Source organism: Armigeres subalbatus, chromosome 1, assembly GCF_024139115.2.
Source record: "Armigeres subalbatus isolate Guangzhou_Male chromosome 1, GZ_Asu_2, whole genome shotgun sequence".
Classification (NCBI taxonomy): Eukaryota; Metazoa; Arthropoda; class Insecta; order Diptera; family Culicidae; genus Armigeres; species Armigeres subalbatus.
The window spans coordinates 314478264-314496758 of NC_085139.1; the positions used below are offsets into that span (position 1 = coordinate 314478264).

Here is an 18495-nt window from a genome sequence, read left to right on the forward strand (position 1 = left end):
GCAACATGTTTCAAAAAAATCCTGAACAAATCAACGACAAATCACATGATTATTAATTTGCCTTAAACATTCTGGATGAGTGCAAATTTGAAAAACAGAATCCAGTGTATTTTGTTCTGCTTTGGACGATTCGTAAGTAAATTAACAAATATATTTTTAAAAAAAATCAGCACATACTATTATAGACAAACGCTCTATATTGTCGAATAGAGCTCCCTATTATTCACCTTACCCACTAACACAAATATCCTTCACGAGACATCTATGAAAGTAGTATGGATTCCCTGCATCTTCTCTAGTAGCTAACTAACATTTCTTCCCTTCCTTCCGTGATTGTAAGGACGTGGCCAGGTATAAAACTACTACTGTATAAGAAAAGGTACTAATCCCAAGTATCAATTTGCCAGCCACAATTTGTTAAATAAAAGTGCTGAAAGGTGCTAATTTATTTTTGTTATGTGGAAATTTCTCAATTATTTATGGAAATTTTACATTAATTCTGAAAATTTTATATTTATTTATTGCTCATACCCTGATTTCATTATTGACAATTTCCTAATTTTTTATGGAAAATTTCTAATTCTTCATAGAAATTTTCTTTTGCTGCCAGAAGATATTCGGAGATTCGGAAATCAAAAAGAATTCCTTTCAAAAGTCCAAAAGGCATCAATTTAGAATTCTTCCGTTCGGAAACCTAACAAATTTTTTTAAGCTTTATTAAGGTATTTTTTTTTAATTCTAGATTAAGTTCAACGCCGGACCAAAAAGAACGGAACGTACTTTTCTGGGCGTACGAACGGAGATGTTTTGGGCTTACGAACGGCATTGCTAAGCTCTTACGAACAGAGATTTTTTGGGATTCTTTTTTGGCCTCCTACGATCGGCGATGTTTTGGGCTTCCGAACGTAATTCTTTTGGGCTTCCGAATAACATTATTTTGAGCTTCTGCACGGAATTTCTTTGGGCTTCCGAAAAGGATCCCCTTCGGGAATCCATTCCGTAGCTAAAAAAGAATTCCGTTCGGAAACCCAAAAGATTTCCATTCGGAACACTCAAAATATTCCGTTCGGAAGCCCAAATCATTCTCTTTGGAAACCCAAAAGAACGGAATGTACTTTTTTGAGCGTACGAACGGAGATGTGTTGGGCTTCCAAACGGCATTCCTTTAAACTTACGAACGGAACTACTTTGAACTTAAGAAGGGAGATCGTTTAGGCTTCCGAACGGAATTCTTTTTCGCTTATGCACGAGACCCCTCTGAGCCTCCAAATGCAATCATTTTGGGCTTCTACACGGAATCTATCCGAACATCCGAAATGAATCCCAAAACAAAGAAATCCGTTCAGAGGTACAAAAGTATTCTATTCGGAAGCCCAAATCAATCATTCCGAAAACCCAAAATAATGGATCGGACTGATTTTTTGGTGTAAGAATGAAGATTTTTTGGGCGTCCGAGCGGAATTCTTTTTAGCTTATGGTTAGATCTTTACAACGGAATTCAAATTAGCTTTTGAAAAGAAATCATTTGGGCTTCCGAGAAGAATCCGTTCCAAAGCGGAAAAAAGAAAAGGAATCCCATAGAACGGAATCCGCCAAGACCAAAACCGAGAAGACCAAACGATTCTGTTCGGAAGCTCAATTCGCTTCGTTCAGAAGCCCAAAAGAACGGATCGCCTTTTTTTCGGGCGCACGAACGAAGATTTTTGGGCTTACGAACGGAACGAGTTGGGCTATCGAATGGAATCCTTTTGGTCTTTTGAATTATGTTGGGCTTCTGTACGAAATCTTTTTGGGATTGCGAAAGGAATCCCAAAAGGATCCCGCTCGAAAATCAGAAGACCAAATATATTCCGTTCGGAAGCTGATATTATTTCGTTTGAAAACCCAAAAAACGGAATGTACTTTTTATTTGAATAAAAAAATGGAACTTCCGAACGGAGAGATTTGAGCTTCCGAATGGAATCCTTCTTTTGGATTTCCGAAAGGATTTTTTTTTGTTTCTGGGTTTTCTAGTTTTGGGCTTCCGAAAAGAATCCCGAAAGGATCCTTTCCTTTCCTGGAAACTTAAGAAGGCAGATATTTTCTTTTGCTTTCGAACGGAATTCTATTTGGCTTTTAAAACAATCCTTTAGGCATTCCTAGAGGAAGCCCAAAAATATTCCGTTCGTAGGCCCGGAAAAAGTCCGATATGTTCTTTTGAGTTTCCGAACGGATTTGGGCTTCCGAATGGAATCCTTCTTTTAGATTTCCGAACGGAATTCTTTTGGACTTTCGAACGGGTTCCTTCTGGGCTTCTGAACCGTATCCTTTTGGGCTTCCAAACGGTATCCTTTCGGGATTCTTTTCGGAAGCCCAAAAACAAAAAAATCCGTTCGGAAATCCAAAAGAAGGATTCCATTCGGAAGCCCAAATCTCTCCGTTCGGAATCCAAAAGCATCTTCGTCCGTAAGCCCTAATGATTCGCGCGGAAGTTCGTTCGTTCTTTGGCTCTTTTTCTTTTTTTTGGTTCCGTTCGTTCTTTGGCTCTTTTGAACGGGTTTCTTCTGGTCGTCCAAACGGAATTCGGTTGCGATTCTTTTTGGAAACCCTAAATGATTCCGTTCAAAAATCCAAAGGAATTCCATTTGTAAGCCCCGAAGGATTCTGTTTAAAATCCAAAAATAATTCCATTCTGAAGCTCAAAAGATCTCCGTTCATAGCCCGAAGGAAGTCTAATTTATTCTTTTTGGTTTCCGAACGGAGCGGTTTGAACTTCCGAATGGAATCCTTTTTTTGGATCTCCGAACGGAACTCCTTTGTACGTTTAAATGGGTTCCGAGTAAGCGCACGTAAAGCAGAATAGCAGCAAGAAGAATTCCTAAGCATTTCACGCTTCTGGAATCCTTTTGGTCTGCCAAGTGGAAGTCTGTGAACCAATTTATTTTGGGCTTCTAAACTGATTCTTTTCTTTTGGGATTTCTTTCGAAAATCCAAAAAGATTCCATGCAGAAGCCCATGTCATGAAATTCCCATGTTTCTATGTTTTCATATTTTTTCTAGGTGGCAGCACCAATGAAGGAACCGCCCCTATGCTTGGGTTTGAAACAAACGTTTGATTAGTCGTTAGTAGTTGATTCTAATCGGATATTTTCCATTCACTCTGAAAAAGGTTATGCGCCCAGCGTGTGGCCATAGCCAAGTGTAAACCATAAAATAATAAGACGAATAAACGACAAAGGAAGCATAGTTGGATTACCGGGAGCTGGGAACGCAGCCGGAGTGTCGAAAGTAGGAAGCGGAGGAATCAACAAGGTCGCTTTACCGATTATTGAGAATCTGAACGTGGGCGTTAGCGATGAAAATGACACTTATTCGCGAAGGTACTTGGTAACACAACAAAACAGCAAGCAATCGACGACGATGTAATTATCATTATTTTCATTTATCGTGCGCTGGCCACAATCTCGTAGCGCTAAAAAATACCAAATAAGCTTGGGACAAGCTACGGAAAGCTTTTTAGAACAACTGCCTAACCAGGAATATCGGGTAGACAAATGCGACAGCTCGGAATCATACGTTGACGAGCTGATTTTTTTTTTTGAAATCTATATAAAAGTGATTTTTTTCACTGCACATAAATTTGCATAAACGCATGATGGCTGGCTGCATTCTAGCTGATGGGGCTCAATACTACGAGTACTTCGAGCCCATTTGGAGCGCCAGCAGGTAAGAAATTGAAGATCCAACCGGCGGAAGAAGCAGAGAGTGGTAAGAAACAAAATTCAAGGAATATCGAGTGTTCGATCTAGAGCGTCTGGTCCAGATCAGTCGTAATATGGTTTTGGTTCAAGAGGACGTTCCGCAACATTTGCTGGTAATGTAGGGATAGTACCCGTAAGTGAAATCCAAATTTGGTAAGTTTTTGAACATTATTCTTGTTATTCTAAAATTCGATACGTCTTTTCATCTATGTTGTGAAAAGAAAAATGAATTCTTTATACAGGCATGACTCGATTGTCGGAAAGTTCGTGGAATATATTTTTTTCGCCGAAACGGGTTTTTTTATTTCACTTTCAACCTGAAACAAAATTGAAAAATAAATCGTGATGGTGATAAATGTACCCAAAGAATAAAAAATTCCATGTAATAACTAGTTAGCTTTTTTTTGTGAAATAAGATGGTGTATGTTCTGCTACTTCTAATTAATAATTTTTCCTACATTTATGTTACTCACCCAATCAATTCTTACTTAGACTTGTTTTTCAAATGGTAACAATGTAAGAGTAATCAATATTTTAAGACCAACTTTAGAACATGCTGGGTCGGAGTGGGAACGGAATTTGACATCTTCGGATCAACGCCGTTTCTTATGAGCGAATATCTTATATATAAAAATGAAATGGTCTGTGTTCGTATCCGCATAACTCGAAAACGGCTGGATGGATTTTTTTCATTTCTTCAGCAGACACATTCGTTATAGTTTCCGACGGGTTTATATGATATTTCCTAATGCGAAAATTACGAGTAAAGTTGAGCAAATCGCAAAAAACTAAAATTGTGATTCCTATGTGAACTTTGCATGGACAGTTCGGAACGCACATTCTCGCCTACTATGCAGGACAACGTCTGCCGGGTCGACTAGTAATAAATAAATATATTATATCTATTACAGCAATTATGTTTATGAGGATATTTATGTTGTTATACTTATTAAATACGACAATAGAGGCTTGTTTGCAGCCGTTTGATCATTTATTCATCCACTTAGAATTCATTTGTTGATCAAAATCATTATCATATCAGGGGGGAAGGGGAATTTAATTTCTTTTTGCTCTTTTTTCGTTTCAGAGAGCGAGCAAAGGCGCTTAAACCTAGGCTATTAGCCAGGGCAAGGCTAATACCTTCGCCCCATCCGAGGAAAATCATCGGCAAGGATAATGGAGTGACATAAATTTCTTAGCAAAGTCACTCCCAACGTATTTCCACAAAGTTTCTATCATTTGCTTATAATGATACTCCTAAGCCACATACCCTACCCACCATCCAATTCCTTGACATCTATGAGGGCGTCGGTGAGTCGCTGGCCTCACGTTAAGTAGATGTCATATCATCATTTCCTTCCTTTTCCTAGTAACGGAGAAGATGGGCGTGGCCGGCAATGATAGCTTTCATGTTTTATCATTTTGGACCCCCAATTGGATTTCCATTGAATCCCAAATGGAAATCCATAAGCAATTGGGGTAAGAAAGGTAAAGAATATACATGAAAACTATCAGTATGCAATCTACGAAATACTCCGTTACAACGCAACGCAACGCAAGAGGACGTTCCGCAACATTTGCTACAACAATGAGAGAATCAGCTGCAAATACAATTTTAACTCATCACGTCGTAATCAGATAGACCAGCTAATCAGCAGCAAGGCTCGTGACCAGGGTTTGAATCCAAAGGAGAATGAGAAAATCTCTCACTTATCATGTCTTTATACACTCTCGATTGGTAGCATACCGTGAGAGACGTTTTTCGGTAGCTGCTACGATAATGAACTGATTCGGAGGGCTGTAGCTGTACCCATGCTAAATTTATTTTAATAAGCCCCAATTGCGGGGGGGGGCACCGGTTCTGATGACGCATTCAACTTGTTTTACACAGCTGTGCGAAAAAAATATGGTCACCAACATCGTTTTATCAAACCTCTTCGGTGGGTTCCGCCTTTCCGAATCAGTTTTTTTTTTTCAACTTGTATACAAGCACGATAGTTTTGTTTTCATGGCTTGTTATGATTCGTAGAGGTTTTTGTCTCTCTTTTATCGTTGTTCGTTATCTATTGTGAGCGATTTCTGCAAACCCTGCTCAAGACACTGCCAGCGGGAGCGCCGAATCGGTAAACCGGTTAGACAGCAGTGGATCGCGGCCATGTGCGATTTAATCAAGGCCCTAGAGGAGAATGAAGCTGGCCACTCTCTTAGCGACCGGAAAGCAATACGCAGGGCCTTCGAAACAAAACGAGTCCCATTTGGTGACATCGAGCGGTACAAGGTGCGTTTGGTAGTGCAGGAGTGCTCGCAGCGGCCAAGAATCGATTTCGACGAAGTTTATTCTCCGGTAGTACGGTATCCCACCATCCGATACCATCTGGCGCTGGCGGTGAAGCACGACCTTAAAGTGGATCCATAGATCAAATATTCGCAATCATATTCATGGAACCCCATTATTCATGGATCGCTATCACAACGGAGCAGGTATATCGGTGCGAAAGACACTCTACGGGCTTAGGCAATCTAATCGAGTGTGTAACACTGAGTCGTGCAAGGCGCTGAAAGAGTTCGAACTGGAGAAGTGTAAAATAGATCCGTACTCTAAAATAGATTTTTGGAATCAATTTATTGAATAGCGAAATTGTTTCTCAAAAATGCTACAAAGCAGCAGGATGCAATTTCAACCTTTACAATATTCCGAAAATGGTGAATATGATGAAAATTGTAGTCTTCTGATATACTTTCATATACGAAATTTTACTAACTATTAGAGAGAGTTTTTAAATGTAGAATCGATTTTGCTTTGCATTATTTTATTCTAGAAATTATCGGTTGGAAATAGATGTTTTTGGTAGATAGTTATATAAGATGATCAACGTTTCAAACTTGTATAAATTTTAAAAAAATAAAAAGTGGTTTCATCCTGAAAATTCTTCTATTAGTAAACAGTTACCCCCTGTTTTAAAATGAAACGACCAATGCGAAGCAAAATCAGTTTTCTGCACCACCTCACTACCTACTTCGAACGTGAACGTTTGTTTGAAACACATGAAAACACTACCCTACCATGCAAGGAACACGAATTCAACAGAATTTTCAAAATAAAATATCTATTCACTACCGAAAAAATCATACTGAAACGCAAACTTTGTTACAAACTACTCATATCCAGAAAGTAACAAACATGTCACCAAAAGGTATTTGTCCTTCAGAAGGAGGGATACATTTTTGATATTACTAGTAGGGCGAGTAACAACAAAAAAACACACATAAAGACATGCTTTCTTCTGATAGTTATTTTCTCTTTATCGTAACCTTTGCGCGCCACCACTTTAGAAGATGACGGTCAATTAGAAAATTGACACCAAAATTCAAGATAGCAAAAAATGGGCACGCAGAGGTAACAAAAACAGGACAGGTTAAATTGCAAAAGTCGTGTAATTATTGTAGATCGGATAGTTGGTAGTAATACTACGGCGTATGAATTGTGTTAGACCAGTAAAAAAAACTGAACAGAAGAAAGATGTAGATAGAGAAAGAGATAAGGAGAGTGAGAAGATAGACGGAAGCCAGACTTACAATCAGCATCATTATTCTCCAGGTAAATTAGAGTTATCTGCTCCATGTCGGGTAACTCCACGCGGTAGATTATTTCCCCTGGATGGGTGTTTTGGAGTGGATTGTATTTTTTTGGTTTAGTTTAGCGAACAGAAAAAAGGCGGAAAGGGTTTTTTTGTCGATTTGTTTTCATAATTTTTTTGTAAGGCAAAACGCACGAGCGGAAAGAAGGTTCAGAAGCATGTGGAGAACAATAATTGATCAGTTTCGTTGATGAAAAAAATAATCGAAGCGGTGGACAAACACACAGCTTTCGACTCATTAATTCTAGCTGAAAATCTCTAACCCTGAATTCAGGCTGAAAGCCACGGTTGTCCGTTTTACCCCTAATCTATGCTCTATCCGTTGTGTTTATTCTATTAATTTAGAAAGAGCCAATTGTTGCATGACTAATAAATGATCAACCTGATTCAGATTTAAAACTAGTGGTATGAATGTGTAATTTTGCTGTAAGAGCATTTTGGCTAATGAATGGATAGAGAAAATAACTCAACTCACCTTCGGCGTTTGCGTCGTCTTGTGTGTAGCAAAGCATGAAAGCTGGAAATGAATGGAAGACATGAGTTTGGCGATTGTAGGTTTTGTAGGTGCGTCTGTACGTAATCTAGCCCTTGGGGATATGAGCCTCACCATTTATAGACATACAGAACATAAAAAAGAGATTTTTTGTTTTGGGAAAATGAAACTTACGTTGGTCGGAATCATGATTATTCTGATCACACACATTGCCATTCGCTAAAAAACGTAAACAAAATCAGTCGAAAAGATAAATTAACAAACATAAGCGGCAAATATTGCTGACAGAACAAAAAACACGAGATAACCGAAGTTTATTGGTAACGAAAGTCAGGACAGCACAGGGGATAAGAAAAACCAGCAAAGCGAATTCAATAAAGCTATATACGATACAATTACGGATAATGCCGGTAAAAAAATGTTTAAAAATATATCCGAAATAGAAGACGTAAAATGTCCAGCATGAGCCATCAAATATTCTCGTTCGTTTTTTGCCACCATTAAAAGCGAATCATTGAACTACCACTTACGTTCCTGATCCGAACCGTCTTCGTTCTTATCGTCCTTGCTCTTCATGAATGGGAACCGCCGCGAGAACGAAAAGTTCTTCTTTTTACGATCCAGGGTTGACATCTACGAAATGAATGCATTCAAAATCTAAAAGCAATACAAAACTGGAGCATTGGCAAACCTTGTCCATGTTGCCCCCGCCGGCGTGGCCCTGGAACTTGACGCTTCGGTCCCGTGCCCGCTGTTTCCGTTCCCACCGTCGCTTCGACGGAACAATTCCGATGCTCTCCTCTTCGTCATCCCCAATCACCCGTCGCGCCTGCCACCATTCGTCATCGGAGGCATTCGTCACATGCAGTATATCACCGTGCCGGAAAGGCAGTCCACGGCCCGGCAATCCATCGTCCCGATTCGGGTCGTAATCAAATAACGTTCTATCGAGTTGAGGGGAAGTTTAATCGATTTGAATATAATTGCGTTGGATACAAACGGAAAATACTTACCGCACATACAATGTCCGTTTCTGTGATGTTCTCAGCAAGGTTCCGGTACCGGCCACAACCTGCTGTTTCAGTTCCTGTATCCGCTGTTCAAAGCGGTTATAGTCCTCCGGGCGGTACTGCGCCAACAGTGTCACGGTGCCACCAGCGTTCTTCGGAATAAAAACACCAATGTTAGCAATTGAAAGTGTATGATCAATCAGTACAAGCAACAAACCTTCAACGCTTCAGCGGCCTGCTCGTGGGAAGCCCCAGCGAGGCTCACGCCGTTGACACTGAGCAGCTGGTCGCCTCGTTTGAGCTCACCGCCAAGATCAGCCGCGCCCCCTGCGAGTACATATGACACAAAAATACCCTGCGAATAGGATGAAGGTTAGTTTGTTAGGGCATTATAGACAGGAACCATTCGTGCGGATCCAACTCACCTGTCCATCTTCACCACCAACAATATTAAAGCCTAACCCGGATGGGCCCTTTTGAATAACAATTGTCCTAGGTTCTCTGTTGAATTAAAAAAAAAACAAAGAATGGTTAATAAAAGAAAGCTTATCATAATATGCAATTATTATCGGGACCTCAACATAAGCCTAAATCACATAAGACTGAACACGAGAAGCTGAAAAGTAGCAACTTCTTGTCATTCAATTTTGATTTCTAACTATCCAGCAGAAGTAATTTGGTGGCAGCATTGAAAGGTATCTGTTTTCTGTTTTCTTTAGTATTTTGTCTTCAGTCTCCAGTTTTTAGTATTTAGTCTTTAGTCTCTTCAGTCCCTTCAGTCTCTTCAGTCTCTTTAGTCTCTTCAGTCACTTTAGTCTCTTTAGTCTCTTTAGTCTCTATAGTCTCTTTAGTCTCTTTAGTCTCTTTAGTCTCTTTAGTTTCTTTATTCTCTTTAGTCTCTTTAGTCTCTTTAGTCTCTTTAGTCTCTTTAGTCTCTTTAGTCTCTTTAGTCTCTTCATTCTCTTTGGTCTCTTTAATCTCTTTAGTCTCTTTAATCTCTTTAGTCTCTTTAGTCTCTTTATTCTCTCTGGTCTCTTTAATCTCTTTAATCTCTTTAGTCTCTTTAGTCTTTTTATTCTCTTTGGTCTCTTTAATCTCTTTAGTCTCTTTAATCTCTTTAGTCTCTTTAGTCTCTTTAATCTCTTTAGTCTCTTTATTCTCTTTGGTCTCTTTAATCTCTTTATTTTCTTTAGTCTCTTTATTTTCTTTAGTCTCTTTATTTTCTTTAGTCTCTTCATTATTTTTAGTCTTTAGTCTTTAGTATTTAGTTTTGAGTCTTTGGTCTTTAGTCTTGAGTATTTAGTCTTCAGTCTCTAGTCTTCAGTCTTTAGTTTTCAGTCTTTAGTCTTCAGTCTTTAGTCTTCAGTCTTTAGTCTTCAGTCTTTAGTCTTCAGTCTTCAGTCTTTAGTCTTCAGTCTTTAGTCTTCAATCTTTAGTCTTCAGTCCTTAGTCTTCAGTCTTTAGTCTTCAATCTTTAGTCTTCAGTCTTTAGTATTCAGTCTTTAGTCTTTAGTCTTTAATCTTCAGTCTTTAGTCGTTAGTCTCTTTAGTCTCTTTAGTCTCTTTAGTCTCTTTAGTCTCTTTAGTCTCTTTAGTCTCTTTAGTCTCTTTAGTCTCTTTAGTCTCTTTAGTCTCTTTAGTCTCTTTAGTCTCTTTAGTCTCTTTAGTCTTTAGTCTCTTTAGTCTTTAGTCTCTTTAGTCTGTTTAGTCTTTAGTCTCTTTAGTCTTTAGTCTCTATAGTCTCTTTAGTCTTTAATCTCTTTAGTCTTTAATCTCTTTAGTCTTTAATCTCTTTAGTCTCTTTATTCTCTTTGATCTCTTTAATCTCTTTAGTCTCTTTATTCTCTTTGGTCTCTTTAATCTCTTTAATCTTTTTAGTCTCTTCAGTCTCTTCAGTCTCTTTAATCTCTTTATTTTCTTTAGTCTGAAGTCTCTTTAGTCTCTTTATTTTCTTTAGTCTCTTTATTATTTTTAGTCTTTAGTCTTTAGTATTTAGTTTTGAATCTTTGGTCTTCAGTCTTGAGTATTTAGTCTTCAGTCTCTAGTCTTCAGACTTTAGTCTTCAGTCTTTGGTCTTCAGTCTTCAGTCTTTAGTCTTTAGTCTTCAGTCTTCAGTCTTCAGTCTTCAGTCTTTAGTCTTCAGTCTTTAGTTTTCAGTCTTTAATCTTCAGTCTTTAGTTTTCAGCCTTTAGTGTTGAAATTTTTAATAGTTTGTCGTTTGTTGGATTGGGATGGATTTCAGACTCGGGTGTTTGCGTTCATTGTTCATTTAGATAGCAATGATAATTTGAAATTACATTTTAAAAAGTCCACGTATCGTAAATCATGGCCTTTCTAAGCACTAAAGACGGCCTTACAGTTGGGATATCAATATCCGAAGTTGTCTAATTGATTACTGTTTAAAAAACCCTGATTAATCCACCTAGCGGTAATGGTGCCTTTCTCGTGCATTATAAAAATAGTATTTTGGCCATTACTCTTGAGCCCATAGTCCGATCTGCCCAATTTTCAATAGGAAGCAATGGTAGAGTATCTTGCGTCGAATGCAATTTGTTGCGAGTAAATCGGTTAAGGATAAGTGCATGAAAAATGAGTGACATTTTTTTCTGTAATAAAAGTGGTATTTTGGCCATAACTTCCGAGCCCATAGTCCGATCTGACCAATTTTCAATAGGAAACAATGGCAGAGTGTCCTGCGTCGAATGCAACTTGTTGCGAGTAAATCGGTTAAGGATAAGTACCTGAAAAATGAGTGACATTTTTTTTGGGTGGGTGCGCACAGACGCACACACACACACACACACACACACACACACACACACATACACACAGACATCACCTCAATTCGTCGAGCTGAGTCGATCGGTATATAACACTATGGGTCTTCGGGCCTTCTATAAAAAGTTTGTTTTTGGAGCGATTATATAGCCTTTACCGTATACTTAGTATACGAGAAAGGCAAAAATCAATCAAACCACCATGCACTAACAGCATAAAAATCAACCTACCTTGAGATATCCTCATTGCTAACCGCCCGCGGCGTTCCCACCGGGAGACCCGACTCGAGCAGATTCGATGACGCGTACCGCGACGAGGAGTTGTCCAGCATGGGCGAGTGGGACCGCAGATCGCCCGACACCGCATGGTCCACCACGCTCTGACCGACCTGGTTCATCGCGCTGGTGGACAACGAGTTGAGGTTGTTGATCGAATTGGCCAGCGCTTGCAGGATGTTGGTTTTCTGTACGATCAGCGTTGCTTTGTTGGTGATTGCCTTCAGCGTGGATACAGCTTCCTCGTGGACCACGTTTTCGAGATTCCGTTCCCCTTCACTGGTTCGCACGCCGATCAGTTTGTCGCCGACGGCCAGTCGACCATCAACGTGCGCCGCCCCTCCTTCCATGATTTTCGTCACGTAGATTCCATTGTCACCAGGGATGTGCTGATTGCCAATTCCGCCGGCAATCGAGAAACCCAAACCCTTGGTGCCCTTGAACAGATCGATTTCCTCCTGCTTGGGGGCCTGCGCGGGCGGTCGCTTCCTTCGTATGTGTAACGTTACCCGTTCGCCGGCTTTCTTCAACGCATCCACCGCTTCACCGTGGCTCACATTCACTACATTCATATCGTTCACGGCCACGATGCAGTCGTTGACTTGCAGCCGTCCATCGGCATACGCTGCTCCGCCCGGGATCACTTTGGTGATATAAATCGACGCATCCAAGTTGATGTGCGGATTGTCCGTCCCGCCTGCTATCGAGAACCCGAGACCGGTGGATCCCCGTACCAGGGCAATATCGTCGTACTCCCAAACGGAATCGCCATTGAGCTGAAATTGATTCGGTAAAATATTACTTCCTGCGATCTTGTGATTAATGGGGAAGTGCAACTGACCTGTTTAGAATCGCTCGAATTGGATGTGTTTACCTGTCGGAAAGAAATAAAACAAAAGAGACAAATTATTGACGTTTCTCAGAAGATCTAACGAACGTAGACGACAATATTGGTTAGAATATTACAAACGGATACGACTAATTAAAACGGAAGAAAATCTACATCAACATCAATCTTACTTTCATAGCTCTTCGAGACGGGAAGACGGGCGGATGATCGATCCGATCTCGGTCACGACGATGCACTTACTCTGATCTGAAAAGGGGTGTAAGTAGAAATTTCGCGCACCAAAAGCGATTGAAGTGATGGAAAATTTAACCGAATTGTGCCTCTCGCTGCTGCTGCTGCTGCTACATCTACTCGAGGGGGCCAATGGTTATGCGCAACCGAAAATAGGAGGGAATTTTGCTCGTTTTTCATATTTTCGTTCCGTGATTGCGGTGTGGTGACTTTGCGCGCCGGTTGATAGGAATGTGCTGCCTGCTTGTTTGCTTCTGCGCTTGCATATGTGTGCCGAAATGAAGCGCGGCGGCCGCCCAAACTCACTCAAAGTCAGTCAGTGGGTATTAGAGCCGCGCGCGGAAAAGTTTGGCGAATCTGCGGCAATCGAGCACCGCCACCACGAACGATGATGTGGTAAGATATTTTTAATGCTTAGGCGTGAGCGTGTTGACGTTGACGTTTCTCGAGTGAGGGAATAAAATATGGGTATACACAGTCAAGAAGGATTGGACACGGATTCCGACACAGATGATTTCAAAGTAGGGTTTAAACATTTTTCGTATGGTTCCCTTTCCTATTTTAGAGGTGATTACTCCTTAGCTGGTATAGAAATGCAATACACGTTTCAATGGTTAAATTTCTCCGAACTTGATAAAGTTCCTGAGCATTCATCTTCCAAACATCTTTTTGAACATCTTTCCAAAAATTGTGTTCGAAATCCATAGAGCTTCATAAAAATCGAGACAATTTTCCGTGGAAATTCGAGGGAATGCCTCATGGACTGGCTATTTTTTTAAATTGCTTCATAACTTCATAAGTGTATAAAGGCCGAGAATTGAGTGAAGCCTCGATCAAGCAAAGCAAAGTCAAAAAATCGGATATCGCTAGGAAACTTGATGATATTTCTTCTTAAGTATGGTCTTGTCTTGGCGTTATTAACTCCTGTCTCCCTGTGGAGGAGTTAGAATTATAAAAGATATGTATCTGTTTAGTATTAGAACCCCATTTGATTCTTGTCGGTACAAATCAACCATAATACAATATGAAGATTTTCTGTCAGTTGAGTTGATCGCTGATACGTGGGCTCGTGTGTTCTGGAGGAAGAATCCTTCTGATTCGCTGAGTGTTCTATAGAGCTGACAGTTTTCAATGATAGCACCCATCTATATCGTCGTTGATCGACCGGACAGACATCTTAGCCGATATTTCAAACATCATACGACTACTAGTAGTGGTATTCGATGGTCGTTGAACAGCAGACTCTGGTACTCCTCAATAACTGATACTGTTCCTACATATTCGGGTGCTGCGAAAGCCTTCTCTTCAGTGCCTGAAACTACCGTAATGCCAGCGGTCTGGAATCTCCCAGCTTGCTAATTTTCCAGAAACGTTGACTAGACTGGCTGAATTCGTCCATCGTGACAGTTTGCGAATGTGCTGTTCCATCAGAAAACGCATACATTCATACATTCCACCAACAACAAAATTAAATTGGGATTGTCAGATAATGCTATCTCTCCGAGCTACAATTTAAGGAACCATTTGATTCAGTATCCAAAAGTATAATCATCTTGCGTGGATGGAAAAATTTCGGAAATACCAGCTAAACACCAGCGGAAAGCTCCAGTGCGCTGGTATCGATAACCGATGATGATTATGGGAGATTTGCTGTCACTTGGTCTGATACCAAACACTTGACCTTGGGAATTCCTGTATCTCGACGGAAGGTGAACCACATCGTAGCTGAATGACTACGTCTTGGTTTTATTCACCACGAACATCGTGGCATTCGACGAATCCAGCTCCAAGGCAAATATATAGACTACGGACCGTGTAATCAAATTAACTTGGGATCCACTATCCATTAAAACTCTGTACACAGAAGGAGGTCGAAAGTTTTGTCTATTACATCCATTGTTGGATATTGTTTGAACTGTTGTCGGCGTGTAGTAAAACTATGGTGCAACCCTTGGCAGGATTTGTCCGACGAGCAGTCGACACTTCAATGATCTTTCCCAAGGCAATTAAAGCACATATTTCGCCCTCTTACTTTGGGTAATCTCTGTGGAATCGGAAGCGCCTTGAACTCAGCGCAATGCGAATGCTCTTCCGTGCATTTCCATCTCGCTTGATGAGGACCTCGGGTTGCTTGCTTCAACCCCTCTCCAAGATCAACGTCTGCTACTTCAGAAAATTCAGCATCTTATCGTATCCGTGCTCAATAGAGGACTTCCACATGTGACGTAATGAGATAACTAATTATGATTCAGATTTAGCAAACAATAAACGATCTGATTATCTCCACAGATATATAACACTTGCTCATTCAGTTCGCACGCATTGACTGTGACCATATTCACGATTTGGTCTTAAGCAACGCTGTAGTCATTATATACACTAGTTCCAACTTCGGCATTATGGACTTTTATTTCAGCTTCATTAAAATGGAGCACTTCATACCAAGATGAATACAGTACTAGGTGCTCCAATCTGTCAAGTATGTAGAAGAGAAGAAGGCGGGGGTGAAAAATTCATTTTCAGTGCAAAACGAAAACAAACCTGACTCTCCCATACTAAACTCCAAGATGGCTGAATCGTGAGTCTGGCAGATTGGAACACCTAGTGGTGTATTCATCTTGCTTCATACCATGTTTTGAAAGTTGGCGGCCATTATAGATAAAAAATGGTCCAATGCGGTTTGAGTTTTTGAATTCTAACCAATATTTTTAACGTTGTGCAAAATGTATGTCAATTTTTCTGCATCCGAACTGATTGTTTTCAAAGTAAAAAGCGTACAACATAGCTCTGGTCCTCACAAGTTCGTATCTCACGCTTCCACGGGTCGACCGATGACAAAATGCCGTCAGCTAAAGGTCGTCTACTTAGCTGGTAGTGCAGTCTAGGCACTGTGTTGTCCTAATGACATCAGCTAGAATAAGAAGGTTCGTCTCGAGCGTCTATCCACCAGAAGGTGGAGATCGAACAGCGTTTGCCTGCTACCCAGCGGATGATTAACGGAACGCTGTATCGCGTCAGCTAGTGGGTGATAAAGGAAACACGACCCCGATAAGGTAACTTACTGAAGTCTTTCAAATATCACCAAAAATGGACAAAGAAGAAAACGAAAACGTTACTTTTGGCAATCGGCCCGGCAATGAAATAAGATCTATAATTCAAAACTCGTTACCTGGAATGTCAGGACCCTAGTCAGCTTTCTGGCTTGTGAACTGCAGAAGGTTGGAGTGAACGTGGCAGCTATCTAAGAAGCTAAATGGCCTAGATCCGAACAACGTGAATTCAGAGCAGTGGACCCAACGACCAATACTCCATTTTATGAATATCTTGATAAACCCTATGGAGAGTGTCCAAAGCAAGGCGTGGAGATTGTTATCGGAGACGCTAATGCTCATGTCGGTAGAGAGGACTTTTTCCTTCCCATTATCGCTAGGGAAATGGCAATCGCTACAAATGACAACAGCATACGGCTTGCAAAGTTTTCTGATGTCAGAGGGATGGCCTGGCCATCAGTAGTACCTACTCTGCACGGAAGAATATCCGAAAGCATACCTGGAGACATCCCAGTGATGAAAGTTGCAAACAGATAGACCATGTTCTGGTAGATGGGCGACCTTTCTCGGATGTTATCGATGTGCGGACATTTAGAGGACTGAATATTGGCTCTGATCACTACCTCGTTGTCAGTTAAAATCGATCACGGTTATCATCTGTATCGAACAAAAGGTCACATAAACTGTGGCGTTACAATATCCAGCGATTGTCGGCGAAAGGAGTATCGGACAGATGACTACTGCCAGAAATTCGACGAACGGATAAGTGTAATCAACAGTTCCTCCGGAAGTTCCTCCGGAAGTTCCTTCGGGAGTTCCTCCGGAAGTTCCTCCGGGAGTTCCTCCGGAAGTTCCTCCGGAAGTTCCTCCGGAAGTTCCTCCGGAAGTTCCTCCGGAAGTTCCTCCGGAAGTTCCTCCGGAAGTTCCTCCGGAAGTTCCTCCGGAAGTTCCTCCGGAAGTTCCTCCGGAAGTTCCTCCGGAAGTTCCTCCGGAAGTTTCTTCGGGAGTTCCTCCGGAAGTTCCATCGGGAGTTCCTCCGGAAGTTCCTTCGGGAGTTCCTCCGGAAGTTCCTCCCGGAGTTCCTCCGGAAGTTCCTCCCGGCGTTCCTCCGGAAGTTCCTCCGGAGTTCCTCCGGAAGTTCCTCCGGAAGTTCCTCGGAGTTCCTCCGGAAGTTCCTCCGGGAGTTCCTCCGGAAGTTCCTCCGGGAGTTCCTCCGGAAGTTCCTCCGGGAGTTCCTCCGGAAGTTCCTCCGGGAGTTCCTCCGGAAGTTCCTCCGGGAGTTCCTCCGGAAGTTCCTCCGGGAGTTCCTCCGGAAGTTCCTCCGGGAGTTCCTCCGGAAGTTCCTCCGGGAGTTCCTCCGGAAGTTCCTCCGGAAGTTCCTCCGGGAGTTCCTCCGGAAGTTCCTCCGGGAGTTCCTCCGGAAGTTCCTCCGGGAGTTCCTCCGGAAGTTCCTCCGGGAGTTCCTCCGGAAGTTCCTCCGGAGTTCCTCCGGAAGTTCCTCCGGGAGTTCCTCCGGAAGTTCCTCCGGGAGTTCCTCCGGAAGTTCCTCCGGGAGTTCCTCCGGAAGTTCCTCCGGGAGTTCCTCCGGAAGTTCCTCCGGGAGTTCCTCCGGAAGTTCCTCCGGGAGTTCCTCCGGAAGTTCCTCTGGGAGTTCCTCCGGAAGTTCCTCCGGGAGTTCCTCCGGAAGTTCCTCCGGGAGTTCCTCCGGAAGTTCCTCCGGGAGTTCCTCCGGAAGTTCCTCCGGGAGTTCCTCCGGAAGTTCCTCCGGGAGTTCCTCCGGAAGTTCCTCCGGGAGTTCCTCCGGAAGTTCCTCCGGAAGTTCCTCCGGAAGTTCCTCCGGAAGTTCCTCCGGAAGTTCCTCCGGGAGTTCCTCCGGAAGTTCCTCCGGGAGTTCCTCCGGAAGTTCCTCCGGGAGTTCCTCCGGAAGTTCCTCCGGAAGTTCCTCCGGGAGTTCCTCCGGAAGTTCCTCCGGGAGTTCCTCCGGAAGTTCCTCCGGAGGTTCCTCCGGAAGTTCCTCCGGGAGTTCCTCCGGAAGTTCCTCCGGAAGTTCCTCCCGGAGTTCCTCCGGAAGTTCCTCCGGGAGTTCCTCCGGAAGTTCCTCCGGGAGTTCCTCCGGAAGTTCCTCCGGGAGTTCCTCCGGAAGTTCCTCCGGGAGTTCCTCCGGAAGTTCCTCCGGGAGTTCCTCCGGAAGTTCCTCCGGGAGTTCCTCCGGAAGTTCCTCCGGGAGTTCCTCCGGAAGTTCCTCCTGGAGTTCCTCCGGAAGTTCCTCCGGGAGTTCCTCCGGAAGTTCCTCCGGGAGTTCCTCCGGAAGTTCCTCCGGGAGTTCCTCCGGAAGTTCCTCCGGGAGTTCCTCCGGAAGTTCCTGCGGGAATTCCTCCGGAAGTTCTTGCGGGAATTCCTCCGGAAGTTCCTCCACAAATTCCTCCGGGA

At 42.4% G+C, this 18495-nt stretch overlaps 1 protein-coding gene across 8 annotated transcripts in view; it reads right to left on the reverse strand.

The window, feature by feature from the left end:
- Window positions 1–18495, reverse strand: part of LOC134207939 (disks large 1 tumor suppressor protein) — a 202909-nt gene that overhangs the window by 14230 nt on the left and 170184 nt on the right. For 4 of the 8 annotated variants that reach the window (XM_062684020.1, XM_062684015.1, XM_062684021.1 and 1 more), the window contains 10 exons: window positions 12776–12808; window positions 11890–12710; window positions 9307–9382; window positions 9099–9236; window positions 8885–9033; window positions 8563–8815; window positions 8402–8504; window positions 8046–8090; window positions 7854–7895; window positions 7317–7394 (listed from right to left, as the gene is read on the reverse strand). In XM_062684020.1, the coding sequence (XP_062540004.1) occupies window positions 7317–7394; window positions 7854–7895; window positions 8046–8090; window positions 8402–8504; window positions 8563–8815; window positions 8885–9033; window positions 9099–9236; window positions 9307–9382; window positions 11890–12710; window positions 12776–12808 (1738 nt within the window). The remainder of the gene's footprint in view (window positions 1–7316; window positions 7395–7853; window positions 7896–8045; window positions 8091–8401; window positions 8505–8562; window positions 8816–8884; window positions 9034–9098; window positions 9237–9306; window positions 9383–11889; window positions 12711–12775; window positions 12809–18495) is intronic. The other 4 variants (XM_062684016.1, XM_062684017.1, XM_062684018.1 and 1 more) reach the window with 4 other exon arrangements.